General features: G+C 35.1%; 1 protein-coding gene across 6 annotated transcripts in view; it reads left to right on the forward strand.

Moving 5' to 3' along the window:
* Nucleotides 1-236: 236 nt before the first annotated feature.
* The window catches only part of fhod3b (formin homology 2 domain containing 3b), a 242,332-nt gene continuing 227,518 nt past the window's right edge, over nucleotides 237-15,050 (forward strand). For 2 of the 6 annotated variants that reach the window (XM_077209220.1, XM_077209222.1), the window contains exons 1-2: nucleotides 240-883; nucleotides 14,622-14,728. In XM_077209220.1, the coding sequence (XP_077065335.1) occupies nucleotides 719-883; nucleotides 14,622-14,728 (272 nt within the window). In that variant the 5' untranslated portion in view covers nucleotides 240-718. Of the gene's footprint in view, nucleotides 884-14,621; nucleotides 14,729-15,050 lie in introns of all 6 variants that reach the window. The other 4 variants (XM_077209219.1, XM_077209221.1, XM_077209223.1 and 1 more) reach the window with 4 other exon arrangements.

Consider the following 15,050-nt stretch of genomic DNA (forward strand, 5'->3'; position numbering starts at 1 on the left):
TTTACTTTAAGCTTTCCAATATGGTACATTCCATATACATCCTTTACCAAATGCTGGACCGCAGGCTACAGTTTAACCGTATTTCAATTTTTTTTAAATATTAGGCTACATTTCATTTGATTGTAAATATCATGCACATAATTGTTTAAAAAAAATGCATTCTGTTCACACTTAATCTGTTCACAAGTATATTCTTTAAAGTTTATTATTTGTGTTATAAGTACTCTTTTTAAAAATTATGCCAAGTACTGCGTTTTCACAAGAGAATAAACAATACAATTTAAAGATAATTTTGCACAAAGGCGCCGTGTTGTGATATAAACTCCACCTCTAGATGTCGCCAAAACTCCGGCTCTTTCTCTCTTCCCTTCACTGTTGTGACTGGAGGGAGTCCCCCAGTCCCGCTCACATACTTACATCGCTGTAGACATCACAGGCTGTAGATGTCCCGTCCCGTCCCATCTGCAGCAGTCTGCCTCAGCACCTTGCCTACCCGACATGCCCTTGGATATTACCGTCCTTTCTCTAGCTATAAACTACTGTAGAAATATAGAAACCACTAAACACTAACAGGACATCGGAGTAGGACGGAGTGTAGGCTAACGTTACCTGGATTCTTGACACTTTTACACTGCGACTGATCTAAAGGATTTTAAGTCGTTATATACTTTTTTGTTGTTGTACCGACTTTTCCCAAATCGACGTGTATGGATGTATCATGGCTACGTTTGCATGCAGGGTGCAGTTCTTAGATGATACTGATCCATTTAATAGCACAAATTTTCCGGAGCCGACCAGACCCCCACATTTCACATTCAGAGAGGATATTCCGCTCATCAATCAGATCGCTGGAGTTCACAGACTTCTGAAAGCACCACACAAGGTATGACACCCCTAAGGCAAACATCATTTTATTCACTCTATTTACATTACTTTTTATTAGAGGTATTTACACCTATTTCTGATGCAGTGCACTAATGTTATTGCAGTAATTCTGCAGGGCATCATGCAGTTATATGGCAAGCCTTTTTGGCATTTATTCCCCAAAACTTAGAACTAGCAGCATCTATATTTATGCTACTAGTTCTTTTTGTAATTCATAGAAAATACTTTAATAGTGACCAGGTTCATTTTTCATTAGATAGCCTACTAGTAGCCTAGTATTTATTAATTAATTACTTGCAACTATTTATTAGTATCTATTTATTAGACAATACATATAGGCCTACCAATTAGTATTCTAGTAAACGGGTATATTGTAATTATTAAGTGGCTAGTCTGAGTATTAATTTGTAAACAACAATTGTAACTAGTTAGATAAGAAATGTTACTAATACAAGTGTCTAATAAATATAGATACTAAGTTATTAGTGTTAATAAATAAGTACAAGTCTATTCAACAAGTACTTGGACTGCACACTAGTAACAGTTATACAATGCTAGTACTTAGTGAATAATTACTTGTAAAAGTGGTATTTGAAGTCTGAATTGAATAGTTGATATTTAAACCACAGATTAAATTTAAAATTAATTGACAAAAAATAGCAAATTGTTATCAAAACTAAGGAACAGTTACTTGTCACTACTGTAATAGTGACTAAAAGTACATGTTCTAATGACTAATTTAATCAGATACTAGTCATTGTTGGGTTAACTAGTACACTGTAAAAAATTGAAACCTGCAATTGTTACTTTAAAGAGCTCTTTTTTGTTGGTATAAATTGATGTATTTTTGTTGATTCATTGATGTTAAATAATAATTTTGATTTTAATAAATTTTTTCAATTTATGTTTCCATTTTTTTCAGTGTATTTAAAAACATGTAGTAGTAATATAAAATAGATACTAGTTAGAGTAAAAGATTTAATGTTGAAATGACTTGCCATATTATTTGTGCTGTGGCAAGGCACTGTTAGGGAGAAGTGATATGATGTCAGGATACTTCAGTGCGTCTCGGTCCGCACTGCACCAAGGTGGTGTCCTGTGCACCCAGGGGGTTGTTTGTTTTTATCAGTGCTTCTAAAGCACATCTTTTCAGGCTGGAATAGTTATTTATGCTGTTCTATTTAGATACAGTCAATAACAAAACTATTATAGCTGGCAGCATTGTTTATTTGCAATTATGAGTAATCAGTTTGCTGATGTCATAATAGGAACGACAGGTAGCTGGTGTTGGTATTGTGGATATTCACATTCTGTCTCTTCTCACAGCCTGTAATAAACCTCACGTCTAAATTACCCAGCTCTCCTTCATTACACTCATGACCCAAAACAATCAAGGTCCTTCTCCAACTGTATAAGATATAATTGTTGTCTTAAACTTGGTTCGTTTCCACCACATAAACAGTGTTATCCCTTAAGCAGGTTTTAGGAGTGCTGTTATTGTGGTCTTAGAGGAATGCACAGCAGCTGAGGGCCATACTTGGGTGGACTGAATGCTTGAGCATACCATGTCCATATACTCAGGAATCTTCAGCTGTCATTGGCACTGTCGGTGATGACCGTTCAGATAAAAAGGGTCCTACGAGGGGCCGAACCTTCCTGTTTGGTGTAGCTTGTCCTATTGTTGTTTGTATAGGAACATAACGGTTCTCTTGTGTACTGCGAGTACGACTGTTGTTTTCAAAAAGGTGAATGTCAACTCCGTGTTGCCATTAGTTGGCTTGCGAACGTTCACCAGATAAAAGATAATGTGACTTACCCACTACATCAATGGAACTTTTACAGCATCTCAGTTGCTTCGTGACTAGCACTCAATCCCCACCATTTAGACGGTTCCTTAAGCCACTTGGTTAAATGGTGAAACATTTTCAACAGATGGATACACAAGTCCAGAAACTCATTAGTTATTTGACTTTTGTTTTACAATTAGAATTTTGTTCTACTTCATACTTTCTGATGAGCCCAATTACCTAAAGTCTTCTTAGACGTATTTCCTGTGAAAGATGTCTTCAACTGTTGACATTGTAGTCCAAAAATAGGACAAAATTCATGAAGAATTATATTATTTGATTATTCTAATCACTATTTAGGGATGAATACTCAACAGAATATCTTTTTATAGTATGTTAAAATTCACTCTTAAAAATAAAAGTTATTTATTATAATTTATGGTTCCATGAAGAATCTTTGACATCCTTTGCAAAGAAAGGTCTTAGTAAAAAAAGGTTCTTTAGATTATTGATATGTTCTTTACAATAAGAAAAGATGGTTGGTTCTTTTAAGAACTGTTTACTGAAAGCTTCTTTGGGGAACCCAAAATGGTTCTTTTAAGGCATCACCGTGAACCCCCCCGGTGTGCTCCTAATGTCCCAGAGAGAAATATAAGCAGTGTTAAGGTGCTTCCACATTTACCAAAATACTGTTGTTCGGCAAATTTTCACGGGCAAAATCAAGTAAATTCAATAGGAATCCACACGATCCGGAACTTTGCGCGTAAGGGAAAGATTTCTCCTTGCAGATTTTGCAACATGTTTCAGTTTTTCATTTGGATGTGCTGTGGTGACCTAACAAATAGTTCCTTGATTTTGAAATTGACCTGTGCTTGATATATTGTGCTTCAATACAAGGTTGAGGAGATTCCCCCTTCTAAATAAAGCGATTTGAGTGCAGAGAAAAGCGCTATATAAATGTAATGAATTATTATTATTATATATCGCTACTCTCTTAACTATTGGATTTTGCCCTCATGTGACCATGACTTCTTTTCTTGACCACATATGTGTGCAATTAAGACACTGACCATATTGTATTTTACAATGTCCAGTATTAGGTCTCGCTCTCCAAATAAATAAATAATGTAACTATCATTTTGAACATGATGTGTTCATGGCGATAACGATTTAGCAATCATATTTTCATAATTTGTGTCAGAAGCACAGATCTAAACATGCATAATGAAAATTGGAGTTCATACCTGTATTTTGAAACAAAACATGCCCAATCGTGTAAGATCCGGTTCACTTTTGAAGGCACCAGATCTGAAGGATTCTTTTTCCAGTAAACGGCATCCATTGGAACTTTGAATGTAAAAGTGAGCACCATTTTTTCAGTGCCCAGTGCTGTGTAGCCATATTTCATATATGTAGGCTATGACATGGCTGTTGGGGATGCTAGTGGTCCACAATGCACTAATATAACAAGCATCAAAGCTCTGTTATCTTATTTATTACTATATAATTATTATTATATAACTCTGGACCAAATTTGATCACAAAGTTTTTCCAAAATAAGATCAATGTAGTTATGATTCATACATGTATATCTGGGTGTTTCCTTTATTATTATTATTTCTAATTTGCTTCTCTCTGGCAAGGAATGAATTCTCTGGTGCATCAGAAGGTCCCAGGCCAGCAAATTTTTCAACTTCCCTCCACTTAGGTTTGCTAAATTTGGGATTTAAATGCTAATAGGGAACCTGAACATCCCTACCCTCCACACAATTTTCAGTTTAAAAGTGTTGGCAGCTTTGCAACATGAGATATGATTTAAACTCTTATTGAAGAAACAGTTTGTTTTCCCAGATTTACTACAATTAAGCAGTCAGTATAAGAAACAACAGAGATCAAATAAAGCTTCAGTGAAGTAGAGCCAGTGAGACAGAGAAAGTTAGAAACAGAGAGAGAGAGGGAGAGGGGGAAGGACGGGGAGGGGGGTTAGGGGTTGGTGGAGGTCATGTGATGTGCTGGCCTGCTATTTAACATCAGCCCGCAAATGAGCCAGTTGGATTCGTTCGGTTGAACACGGTCCATCTTTGTCTTGATTTTTATTTTCATTTACAGCAAAGAGTAACAGAGTTACGTGTCCAGGGTGTCATAAAAGGCTGTCATAAGTTATGTTGTTAATCAAAATGTGCATTAGTAGAGTATTTTAAAGTTATCAAACAATTCCATCAATGTGGAACTTGGTTATAAAATGCCTAGGACATATATTTCTCTTCATACTTGAATAAAATGAAGACTAGCCTGATTATAATATTTTTATGTAAGATATACAGACATGTTTTTAGCAGCATTATAAATTGTTTATTCAGGATGCAATGAGGAACATGTACCATATGGTGTGACACTGTTGTTGATTTTGAATAGTTGGAGTTACTTTGTGGTGTAGATTTATTTTTTGCCCCCCAGGTAGCCTAGTATGTGCAGTGCAAAACAGGTGAAATGTTGTGTCAATGTGCCAACCAAATTATAGTGATATGGTTTGTGATGCCTTCTGAGCTTAATGGGTTGAATGTATTTTCAGATGGTTTAGTTATCTTGTTTCCAGATTGAATAGTCCTTTAAGGACTTACTCCATTTGTAAAACATCTGATCCAAATGCTACTTTATTGCAGAATATTAAAACATCCACCCAACTGATAAAGTAATGGAGCAAATTCTTGCACTTATTGTGAACAATTTATCACTGCACATTATTCCAAAAGGAACTTGCTTTTCATCACTTTTTGCTGATGTCACTCAGGCTGGGCGGGCTATTGGATAATGTAAACCAACAACCAAATAGAGCTACTAAGGCATTATTTTGTTGTTTAAAGCCCACTTTTCATGATCAAATAAATTCTTGACGGATAAATTTAAGTCTCACCAGTAATTTTTTTCTCATTGAATATCCTATTTTACTCCTATTAAATCCTATTTTGCTTTTAAGATCATAATTTAAGGTACTTTTATTTAAATAGTAAAAAAAGCCAGATTATTTAAATAGTAAATCGACATTTCTCACTTTCTGTTTTATCTCTCTCACATACACACGCACAGACATACACTTGCACACACATCTCCTACTAAGCTTGATGGATGCGGGTCTTCACCGAGTTCCTTTTTTTCGGGAAGCCTTTTCTGTCTGCGCATGAATTTTGCCGAAATTACAGAGTCTGGTAATGAGAAGTTATGCTAAATGCTGTAAAATATAGGCTAGCCCTTCACATCTGCGGCTGAACTCTGGATTAGCCTTACACATTGTTATGCAGAGTTAAGGTTTTTGCAGGCCAACGACTTTTCCTCTGTATTTTTTCGGCAGAGTCTGCAAAAAAAAAAAAAAGCTCCACGTTTCTCGTTGGCTTCGCACGCCTCCGAAACACGAATGATTGCTGTTGTGGTCCACATACATGTGACAAACCCTTCTTAACATGTTTGCTAATTTGCTGCTGCGTATTTAGAAGGCAGCCACAGACACTGTTATAATTTTAAAATGGAAACAAACACAAAAATACTTATTGCTAACACACATCAAGTGGCCGAAGCATGTCAACGAGTGATTCATTTAGCCGCTGCACATTGTTATGTCATTTAATTACGTCTTTGATGTAGAACCAGACTTTCTGGAACACGCAGACCGCTGTCGGTTTCACAGTTCACAGATTTAATAAAAGCAGCTTGGTTAATATGCTACATTGCAGTTTGGAGGATGTTGTTTTATATTTTATTCGCCATGACCTGAGGAGTTCAGTCAGGGTGACGGCAGCGACTGAAAAAATCTGAATGAGAAAAGTTTATTCCCTTCCTACAATGGCTAAAACTGAGCTTGGAGATGAAATTGAGGATGAAATTTTGTGTGTGGATTTGGAAAGCGATGCTAGTTCCCAGTGAACTCTTATTTTTAGGACATCCCCAGATCTGTGCTCGCTTGCCAGTGCTGTATTCTGTGGTTGGAAGAGGAAGGCCAGGCCCGGCTTTCCGTCCTCATGACCACAGGGTCACAGGGTCAGTGGCTGGGTGGGGAACCGTCAGTTATACTGTTGTTAATCCAGGAGCTCTGCGCTCAGATTAGCTGCTCTCCCAGAACTGCAGCCTTTGCTACTGCTTTAATCCTTTGCACTACTCTTTAATCTGGAGCTTGTTTATTTAACCATACCTGTATATATTGTATATTCACATTTAATTCCTTGTATTATTAGGGTGTGTTCAGTTAAATTGGGCCATTTGGGTCACCTTAATGTCAAAAAATGACCCAGTTTTCCTGAATACATTCCAAGTGTGATTCAAATGACAGAACAGTCGCTTGTTCTATGTTCTGTATCACTCACAAAAATAGTTAACTGACCACTACTAAATGCTTCATAACTACCTGAATTAACCATGAATTACAGCAGAAATATTTGTTAATAAAGCATTTATAAACACACTAAGTAACTACTATATGTCTGAATAATTTGTATGAATGTACATTTAAATTGTTTATTAATAATTTACTTACACTTTCTAAGTGATCTTATGAACCACTGACTACTAAACAACTGGTTTGTAAATAATGCAATACTTCATTTAGAAATAATAAATAATCATTAATAAAGTTTGAAAATACAATTATTTAACACATTATAGGTATCCTTATAAATCAAGAATAAATCATTTATAGCTGTATGTATAAACTGCTTATTAATTTATATTAACGCTTTATAAATGATGCATTAACTGTTTACTGATGATTAACTAATAATAAATAGTGTGCAGTTAATATAAAGTGTTACCCATTTGGGTGCATTTTATGTGTGTCAACTTGGGTAAGCTAGCTAAATTTGCAGATAAAGTCTGGAACCTTACGCCAGTATTTATTTATTTGACCATGTATGGCTTAATTTTCAACTGAATATTAATGTAACACTATGAGTCCAAGTTATTATTGAAAATTTTTATTTGACTACATTTGATGGAATAAAAACAAACAGAACAAAGTATGATATATATATATCGAGTATATATATATATATATATATAAATATATATACACACACACACACACACACACACACATACATATATATATATATATTATATATATATATATGTATAGCCTATATACACACACATATATATTAAACTTTTTAAAAATATGTTGTAAATAAAATGTAAATAGTATACATTTAAAAACAAAATGTAAGAACATTTCTTAATCAAGTAAACATTTAAACAAACATTAAAAAAGCTTAACATTTGAAAAAAATGTAGTATAGTAAATAATATTTATCCTCTAAATCTCTACTTTAGATAAAGTTTCAGTTACTTTAGATAAAGTACACATCACATACATTAAAAATAAAAAAAAGCTATACAAAAAGATTTTTTGAAAGAAATGATGAGATACAACTGAAATGTGAATGCAAATAGTATCCATTTAACAATAGAAATTAACATTTATAAATATGAAATCAAATTAATAAAAGTTAAATACTTTTTTTTTCGGCCAATCACACAATACTTTTGTTTTGAGCTCTGTGACTAGGAATTTAGCTTTAACTGTGAATTTCGGTTATAAAAAAAATAAAAAAATACTAATAACTTCCATCTATTTTTTTTCTTTTGTTTTACTTGAATTGCACATGATTTCTTATTGTCTTGTCATTAGACAGTGTGTGTTCCAGTAACAAGAGTTGTAAATGAGTGAAAATGAGTTTTCAGATAGAGTCACTGCCCTTTTTAGGGGCTGATGTCATTTTGAAGAAAGGCTGGCGAATCTCACACCATCACTGTGAGCCTTATGAAACACTTGATGAAGGGCACAGAGAGAGTGAGATTATAGAACAGACATGATGACGAAGACCATTGAAGGGTGACTGTTTCCCAAGAAACACCAGCACATTACGGTTAAAGCTGGCCCTCACCTTCACAAGTCTGTTGACAGTAATGCAAGGAACCTGGCAGTCAGCTCAGCAGCAGAGAGGAATGCTGTTAGCTTCAGTCTGATTGATCCATGGTACAGCTGACATGAAAACACATGGAATCGAGCACCCTGGAGGCCGCATCCGTCTGATGGTTATCAGTGTCCCTGACTCGCTCCCGGCCGGGTGACTAATCTGAAGTACCTGCAATGGGTCTCTTGCAATGAAATATCTGGGTCAAACTGAAAAAGACTGAGCACATCTGGAGACCACGAAAAGGAGGAAAAATGAACCAAAAATGTTTTTTTTCCCTTCGCTCAATTACCCTGCCAAGTTCTTAGGAAGCAATCTACTTTCTGCCTCTTGAAGATGTAAATACATTACAACTCTTGAGCCAAGACAAGGGAGTTCTGGCTCAAGAACGAAGTGCAACACTTTAGTTTAAGGGTCTAACATAAGGGTCTTATAACAACATAATGGGCTATATATAATGTTTGCCTGAGGATTTATATCCAGGGGTATCAGGCACTTTAATGTTTGCAATGTTTTAAAAGGAAGAGTTTAGTCTTGGATCTAAATCGGAGTTATTTTAAGCTAACAGAGTCTGAAGTTATGAGATGATTCAGGATCAGTTCTTGTTACTTTAGGAGGAATAAAATGAGATAGTTTTCTCAGAAATGAAAATAAATTCACTCACCTTGTTGTTCCAAACCAAAAGACAACATTTTGAAGAACGTTGAGATCCAAACAACATTGGACCCCATTTAATTTCATTGTTTGGACAAAAACGTAGTAAAATATCGAAAAAGTCTTAGGTTTGGACTGGAGCGACTTAAGGATGAGTAAAAGATGACAGAATTTTCATTTTTGGATAAACTATCTCTCTACGTTCCTGGAATTTCCTGGCCTCTTCTGTAAAATAAAATCTAGAAGATATCTTGAAGAATGTTGTTAACCAAACAGTTGATGGGCCCCATTGACTTCCATAGTTTTTTTTTTTCCTTTTCCATATTATGGAAGTCAATGGGGCCCATCAGCTGTTTGGTTACCAAAATACTTCAAAATATCTTCTTTTGTGTTCACCAGAAGAAAGAAATACATTCAGGTTTGGAATAACTTGAGGGTGAGTAAATTATGATTTTTTTTTTTTTTGGATGAACTAACCCTTTAAGATAAGTGATAAACCTGTGATATCTCTTCTGTTAACTATTCTTCTGTTTTTTTTCCCATCTGCATTCATTTTTTAAAGATTAGACCATTTTCATCTACAATTTTAACTCAATAATTTGTCATGTGGTGTAACCATCAAGAAAAGGAATTTGGTACTTTTTGAGGCTTGTTTTTTTCATTGTATAATATCAGGACAGTTATGTCATTGTCTACTTTATGCCCTCTTGCCCTGCTGTAAATGGCTTTAAAACTGGTGAATGGAACAAGAATGAGTGGAACGTTCATGGTTTTTCTTTTCTTTTTTTTGTCATGAGTACTTGCACATCTTATCACTCCCCACCTGTACCTCTACCAGACATGCCTCTACCAGGTCTATGTGCCCTAAATATAGTCTGACTTTGGATTGCGTGTCTGGATTTCCTGTGAGCTTCAGATCTGGGCTATAATCTTGTGGAGCACTCTTTCTATCTTAAGGACATGTTAAATTAAACACTCTCTATTTGTAACGGCCCTCATCCTTTTCCTTCTAGTCCCCTGTCCTATATCATGCCTCACTGAGCTTCTTGTCAGAAGAAAATTTGGGCTTTCTTTCATGGGGTGATAGGAAATGTAGACCCTTGAGGTAGAAAGATGAGGCAGTGTAGTTATCGTTGCCGTGGTTGACCACATGTTGTTTGTCTTTTCTCCAACATGACATGATGTATGGGCACCACCAGCTCTCTGAAATGAATAGAGTTGCAATGGGATCAAAGCTTTTCAACTCTTAATGCCTTTACCAGTTACAGTAACATCCTAAATCCTTCTCTCCACTTTTAATTAAATTACTGTAATTTGTGGCAGGAAATTGAATGACAGAGCCTGTTAATGGATAATTTGAAAACCAGTCAAGGTTAGAACACATTGTAACGTAATGTTTTGTTTACAACTTAGGAAAATAGTTTTTTACAGTGTATGTAAAATGTTCACAAATTGGACATGATGGTCCAACTGGGGCTGTTTTCAAGAAGGGACAACCTGGAACAGGAACATTTTTGTCCCTGGTTTCATTAATTTTACTGACAAATCTGCATCCAGAAATTGACTAGACAGTAAGCAATCATGTCTATTTTCCCATATGTATATTTATAGTTTTGATACTTTTATGATAAATAGTTGTAATTGGTGTGCATTAGACATGATAAAGCATTCTTGGAAAACTAGTGCCCTTAAATTTCTCAAAAAAGCACTGCCTCTAATGCCATACGCATTACGATTAAGGCCATTTTGGTGATCGCATCACATTGTCTGGTGTTTTTTGAGCTTCCCGCCATGAGTGTTGTCAGGTTAAAAACGCACCTTGAACACTGTTCCATTTTGTTTTGCTTCGCCAAGAACACGTCTTATGTAAACGCCTCTAAGAAACAGGTCCGATCAGGTTCAGTTTAACCTGAAACTAGCCTTATTATACAGAGCTTCCTTAAGACGATTAGTGGACTAGCCATTTAGACAACGCACTAAACAGTCTATTTAAAAATATGGACACATCCCTAATATTCACATGGGGAGGAAAGCGTAATGTTCAACTTAGGTAAAAATCTTTTTAAAAATGCAATGGGAAAAAAGTGGCAGGACATCCTGTAAAAACTCGTTTACATTTTTTTTAATTGATTTTTTATTATATTATTTCTTTAACTTTAAATCTTTACACTTTTTTTGTTTTAAATATTTTAGATCTTTAATTTTTAAATGATTAAAAACAGATTTTTTATGGTTATAATATTTAAATCACAAGTAGGATGTTTTGAATATTGTGTATATCGACTCATTTTGTATTGTGTATTGTGTATTTTGTATTGTAATATTGTGTATATCGAACAATTGAAACATTTTTCAGCAAATCAGTTTGCAGCTATTTTCATCTTCGCTTCCCCCCTTTTGTATTCAGACTTTCTCCTTCTTCGATAGTTAGCTATTTAAATCTGGTCAAATTCCCAAGCACAGAATTCAAGAAAGCTCTGACAGTGTGAATGAACAAATCCTAATATACCAGAACAGTTACCGGAACAACTTTTCTGAAATCTCTGTGTAAAAGAGGCTTAAGGTTTCTAGCTGCCACACCTAATGGTGTTGACTGGTGTGTAATTCGCAGCACACATGCAGTCAAAGGTTCTGGGAGGTGGAGAAGAGCTATAATCCTGTTACCGGGCCAATTGCAATCTGCTTGAAGGTCTGTCGTCTTTATCTCAGTTCTGCCCAAGACAGAGGAAGAAACAGAGACAGTGACTTTATGGAAAACACAGACCAAAACTCTGGGCTGGATTAATCGTTTCAAAGGTTATAGTTAAGTCAGGTTTGGGGAAAGTGCTCTGTTCAGGGTTGCAGGTATAATATAAATGGATCAATGATATGATGTTAAATTTCTTTTATTTGTGCAGATTCATTAATTTATTTAAAAATACATTTAAAATACAATTCATGCATAGTCATTTGAATATACCTCCCCTATAATGAACTTGTTTTTAATTTTCGAATTAAAATACGTTGTGATATTTTTTTTTGGAAGGGAAAAAAGTCAGTGAACTGACTTCTCAGAATTGCAGTATATAAAGTCAGAATTGCGGAATATAAAGTCGCAAATGTGTTTTGTAATGTCAGAATTGCGATATATAAATATATACTTTATAACACGCAATTGCGAGTTTATTTTATGCAATTCTGACATCTTTTCTCAAAATTGTAAGATATAAACTCACAATTGCAAGTTATAAAGTCCAATTCTAAGGAAATAAAGTCTGACTTTTTTCTCTTTAGAATTGCGAGTTTATATCTCACAATTCTGACTTTACAACACGCTATTGCGATTTTAAATCACGCAATTCTGACTTTATAACACACAGTTGCGACTTTATATCATGCAATTGTGAGATAAAAAGTCAAAATTGCGAGATAAATGGTAGCAATTACCTTTTTATTTTTTATTCTTTGGCGGAAAAAGGCTTCCATAGATCTCTATTGGTTTCATACTGAAGAAGAAATTCTTTAAAAGAAAACCTTATATTTGAAAAAACAACAACGTTGTCTGCAAAGTCATGTGGTGCAATAAAAATGCAGAAAAAAACAGGAAATTACACTCATGACTTCAAGTCAAGGTCAGCAAGTCTCCAAAATAGTCAGATCTTTTGACTTTTAAATGACAAGACAATGTCATGTGGTGCGACTCCAATAAGTAGGCTAATGATATTAATGCATGGTCACACTTTAGATTAGGGTCCAATTCTTACTATTAACTAACTATTAACTATGACTTTTGCCTCAATAATCTCCTAATTACTGCTTATTAATAGTTAGTAAGGTAGTTGTTAAGTTTAGGTATTGGGTAGGATTATGGTATGTAGAATATGATCATGCAGAATGAGGAACTAGTATGTGCTTTATAAGTACAAATAAACAGCCAATATCCTATTAAAATGCATGCTAAGAAGCAACTAGTTAATACAAAGAAGTGGACCCTAAACTAAAGTGTTACCTAATAAAATAAACACTTAAAAATCTTTAAAAAGCATTTTTTACATTAATGATTTTATTCAATGTTTACACAACGCATGAGGCATTAAACGTAAACTTTCTTGAAAATGGTATAAAAGTTTTTCAAAACCATATGAAAGTGTTATACGTTTTTCTAAACCATATACAACCAATGTGAATACAAAGAGTATATTCTTAGAACTTGGATATTTGTTTTTAATTGTTTTGTGTTTTCTTTGTCGTAGATACTCTATTTTGTCATTGGCCCAAATTGTATCCCATACCCCACATTTAGGCTCTTGCACATTTATGGTAATTTTAGCTAAATCAGTTGTCCCCTGTCCAAGCATGTGTTTTCATATAGCGATGGAAATCAAAGCTAGCAGGATTCCAAAGATCTTACGGGTGGGGACAGAGACTTTTAGCAAAGACCCCTTTGGTTTTCATAGACGTGCTGGCAAAAGTAAACTCCACTTGGTGCCAACGCATGAAGGATATTCTTACCTGTCCCTGGGGCTGGAAGTGGCTCAGTATGCCAGACTGAGGCTTAAAGGCCTGAACTGGGGGTGGGGGGAGTCAACTGGGAACAGTGCGTGTAATTAGCATGTTTAGAGTCGCGGGTGACCCGGGCTCACACGTTGATTGACAGTTCACGCTGCTGCCCAGCAACAGCCCCCTGGGAGGTTTCAAATCCCATCACTGGGCTGTAATTGAGTGTCAACAAACAGACAGGCCTCCAACGGAGCAGATCTCTTAACACTGCTGCATATCTCAAAATGGTGTGGATGGGCTCCTCACAGCACTTCTATAAATCAGTTAGCCTGAATGCCTTGAACAAGAGTGTGTTATAGTTATGGCAAGTTCTTTTGATTCCTCGGTTGAGATATTAAAATGAACGAGACACGTTTTGAAATAACGTTCTGACAAAATGTGTCCATTAATGAAGTGAGTTTAGAAACATGACAGCATAATGACTTTAAGCTTTAATGGCACCTAGTGTTTCGCAGTATCTGTGTCAAAGAGTTGATATTAAGTTGAAATATGAATCATGACTGCTTGAATGTGATTAGTCACAGTTATAAATCTGTGTGATGTTATATATAAAAAAATGATGGTGCATTCCTGTGATGCACATAGCTGACATGTCAAGGCTCAGCATTATATCAGCCTGATGTCATGCATATCAAATGCATCAGTATTACTGATGATTTACTAAAATATGCATTTATTATTGCACGCGGATGTAATGTTGTCTCATCATAGTTATATATTTTAAGAAGGAACTTTGATACTTTTAGCATATGAATATTTCTTTTAATCTGCCTTTTTCATTTTGTTTCTCTCTCAGCTCGACGACTGTGCTTTACAGTTATCTCATAATGGCAGTTATCTGGACCTGGAATCCACCTTGGCCGAGCAGAGAGATGAAGTTGAAGGCTTTCAGGAGGATGGAGGGTAAGCAACAACAAAAAAAGAAAAAGAACATTGTCATTATTCACTTACGGTAATGTTGTTACAAACCTGTATGACTTTCCTCTGTGGAACAAAAAATAGATATTGTCTTCATTTTCTGAAAACTGTAACCAACATGATGAATACAAAGAGTAAATTTCTAAAATTTGATGTGTTTTAAATTCTACAATTTTTAAATAATATTTTTTTATTTTCTTTATCCTCATTGAGCCAAATATGTTTGACCCAAATTTGATCCCATACCCCACATTTAGGCTTGACACTTATATAATATAATTAAATAGACTTGTCAGTGAACAATGGC

This window comes from Siphateles boraxobius, unplaced genomic scaffold, assembly GCF_051911475.1.
Source record: "Siphateles boraxobius isolate OS27281-9 unplaced genomic scaffold, OSU_SipBor_1 12, whole genome shotgun sequence".
NCBI classification, from domain to species: domain Eukaryota; kingdom Metazoa; phylum Chordata; class Actinopteri; order Cypriniformes; family Leuciscidae; genus Siphateles; species Siphateles boraxobius.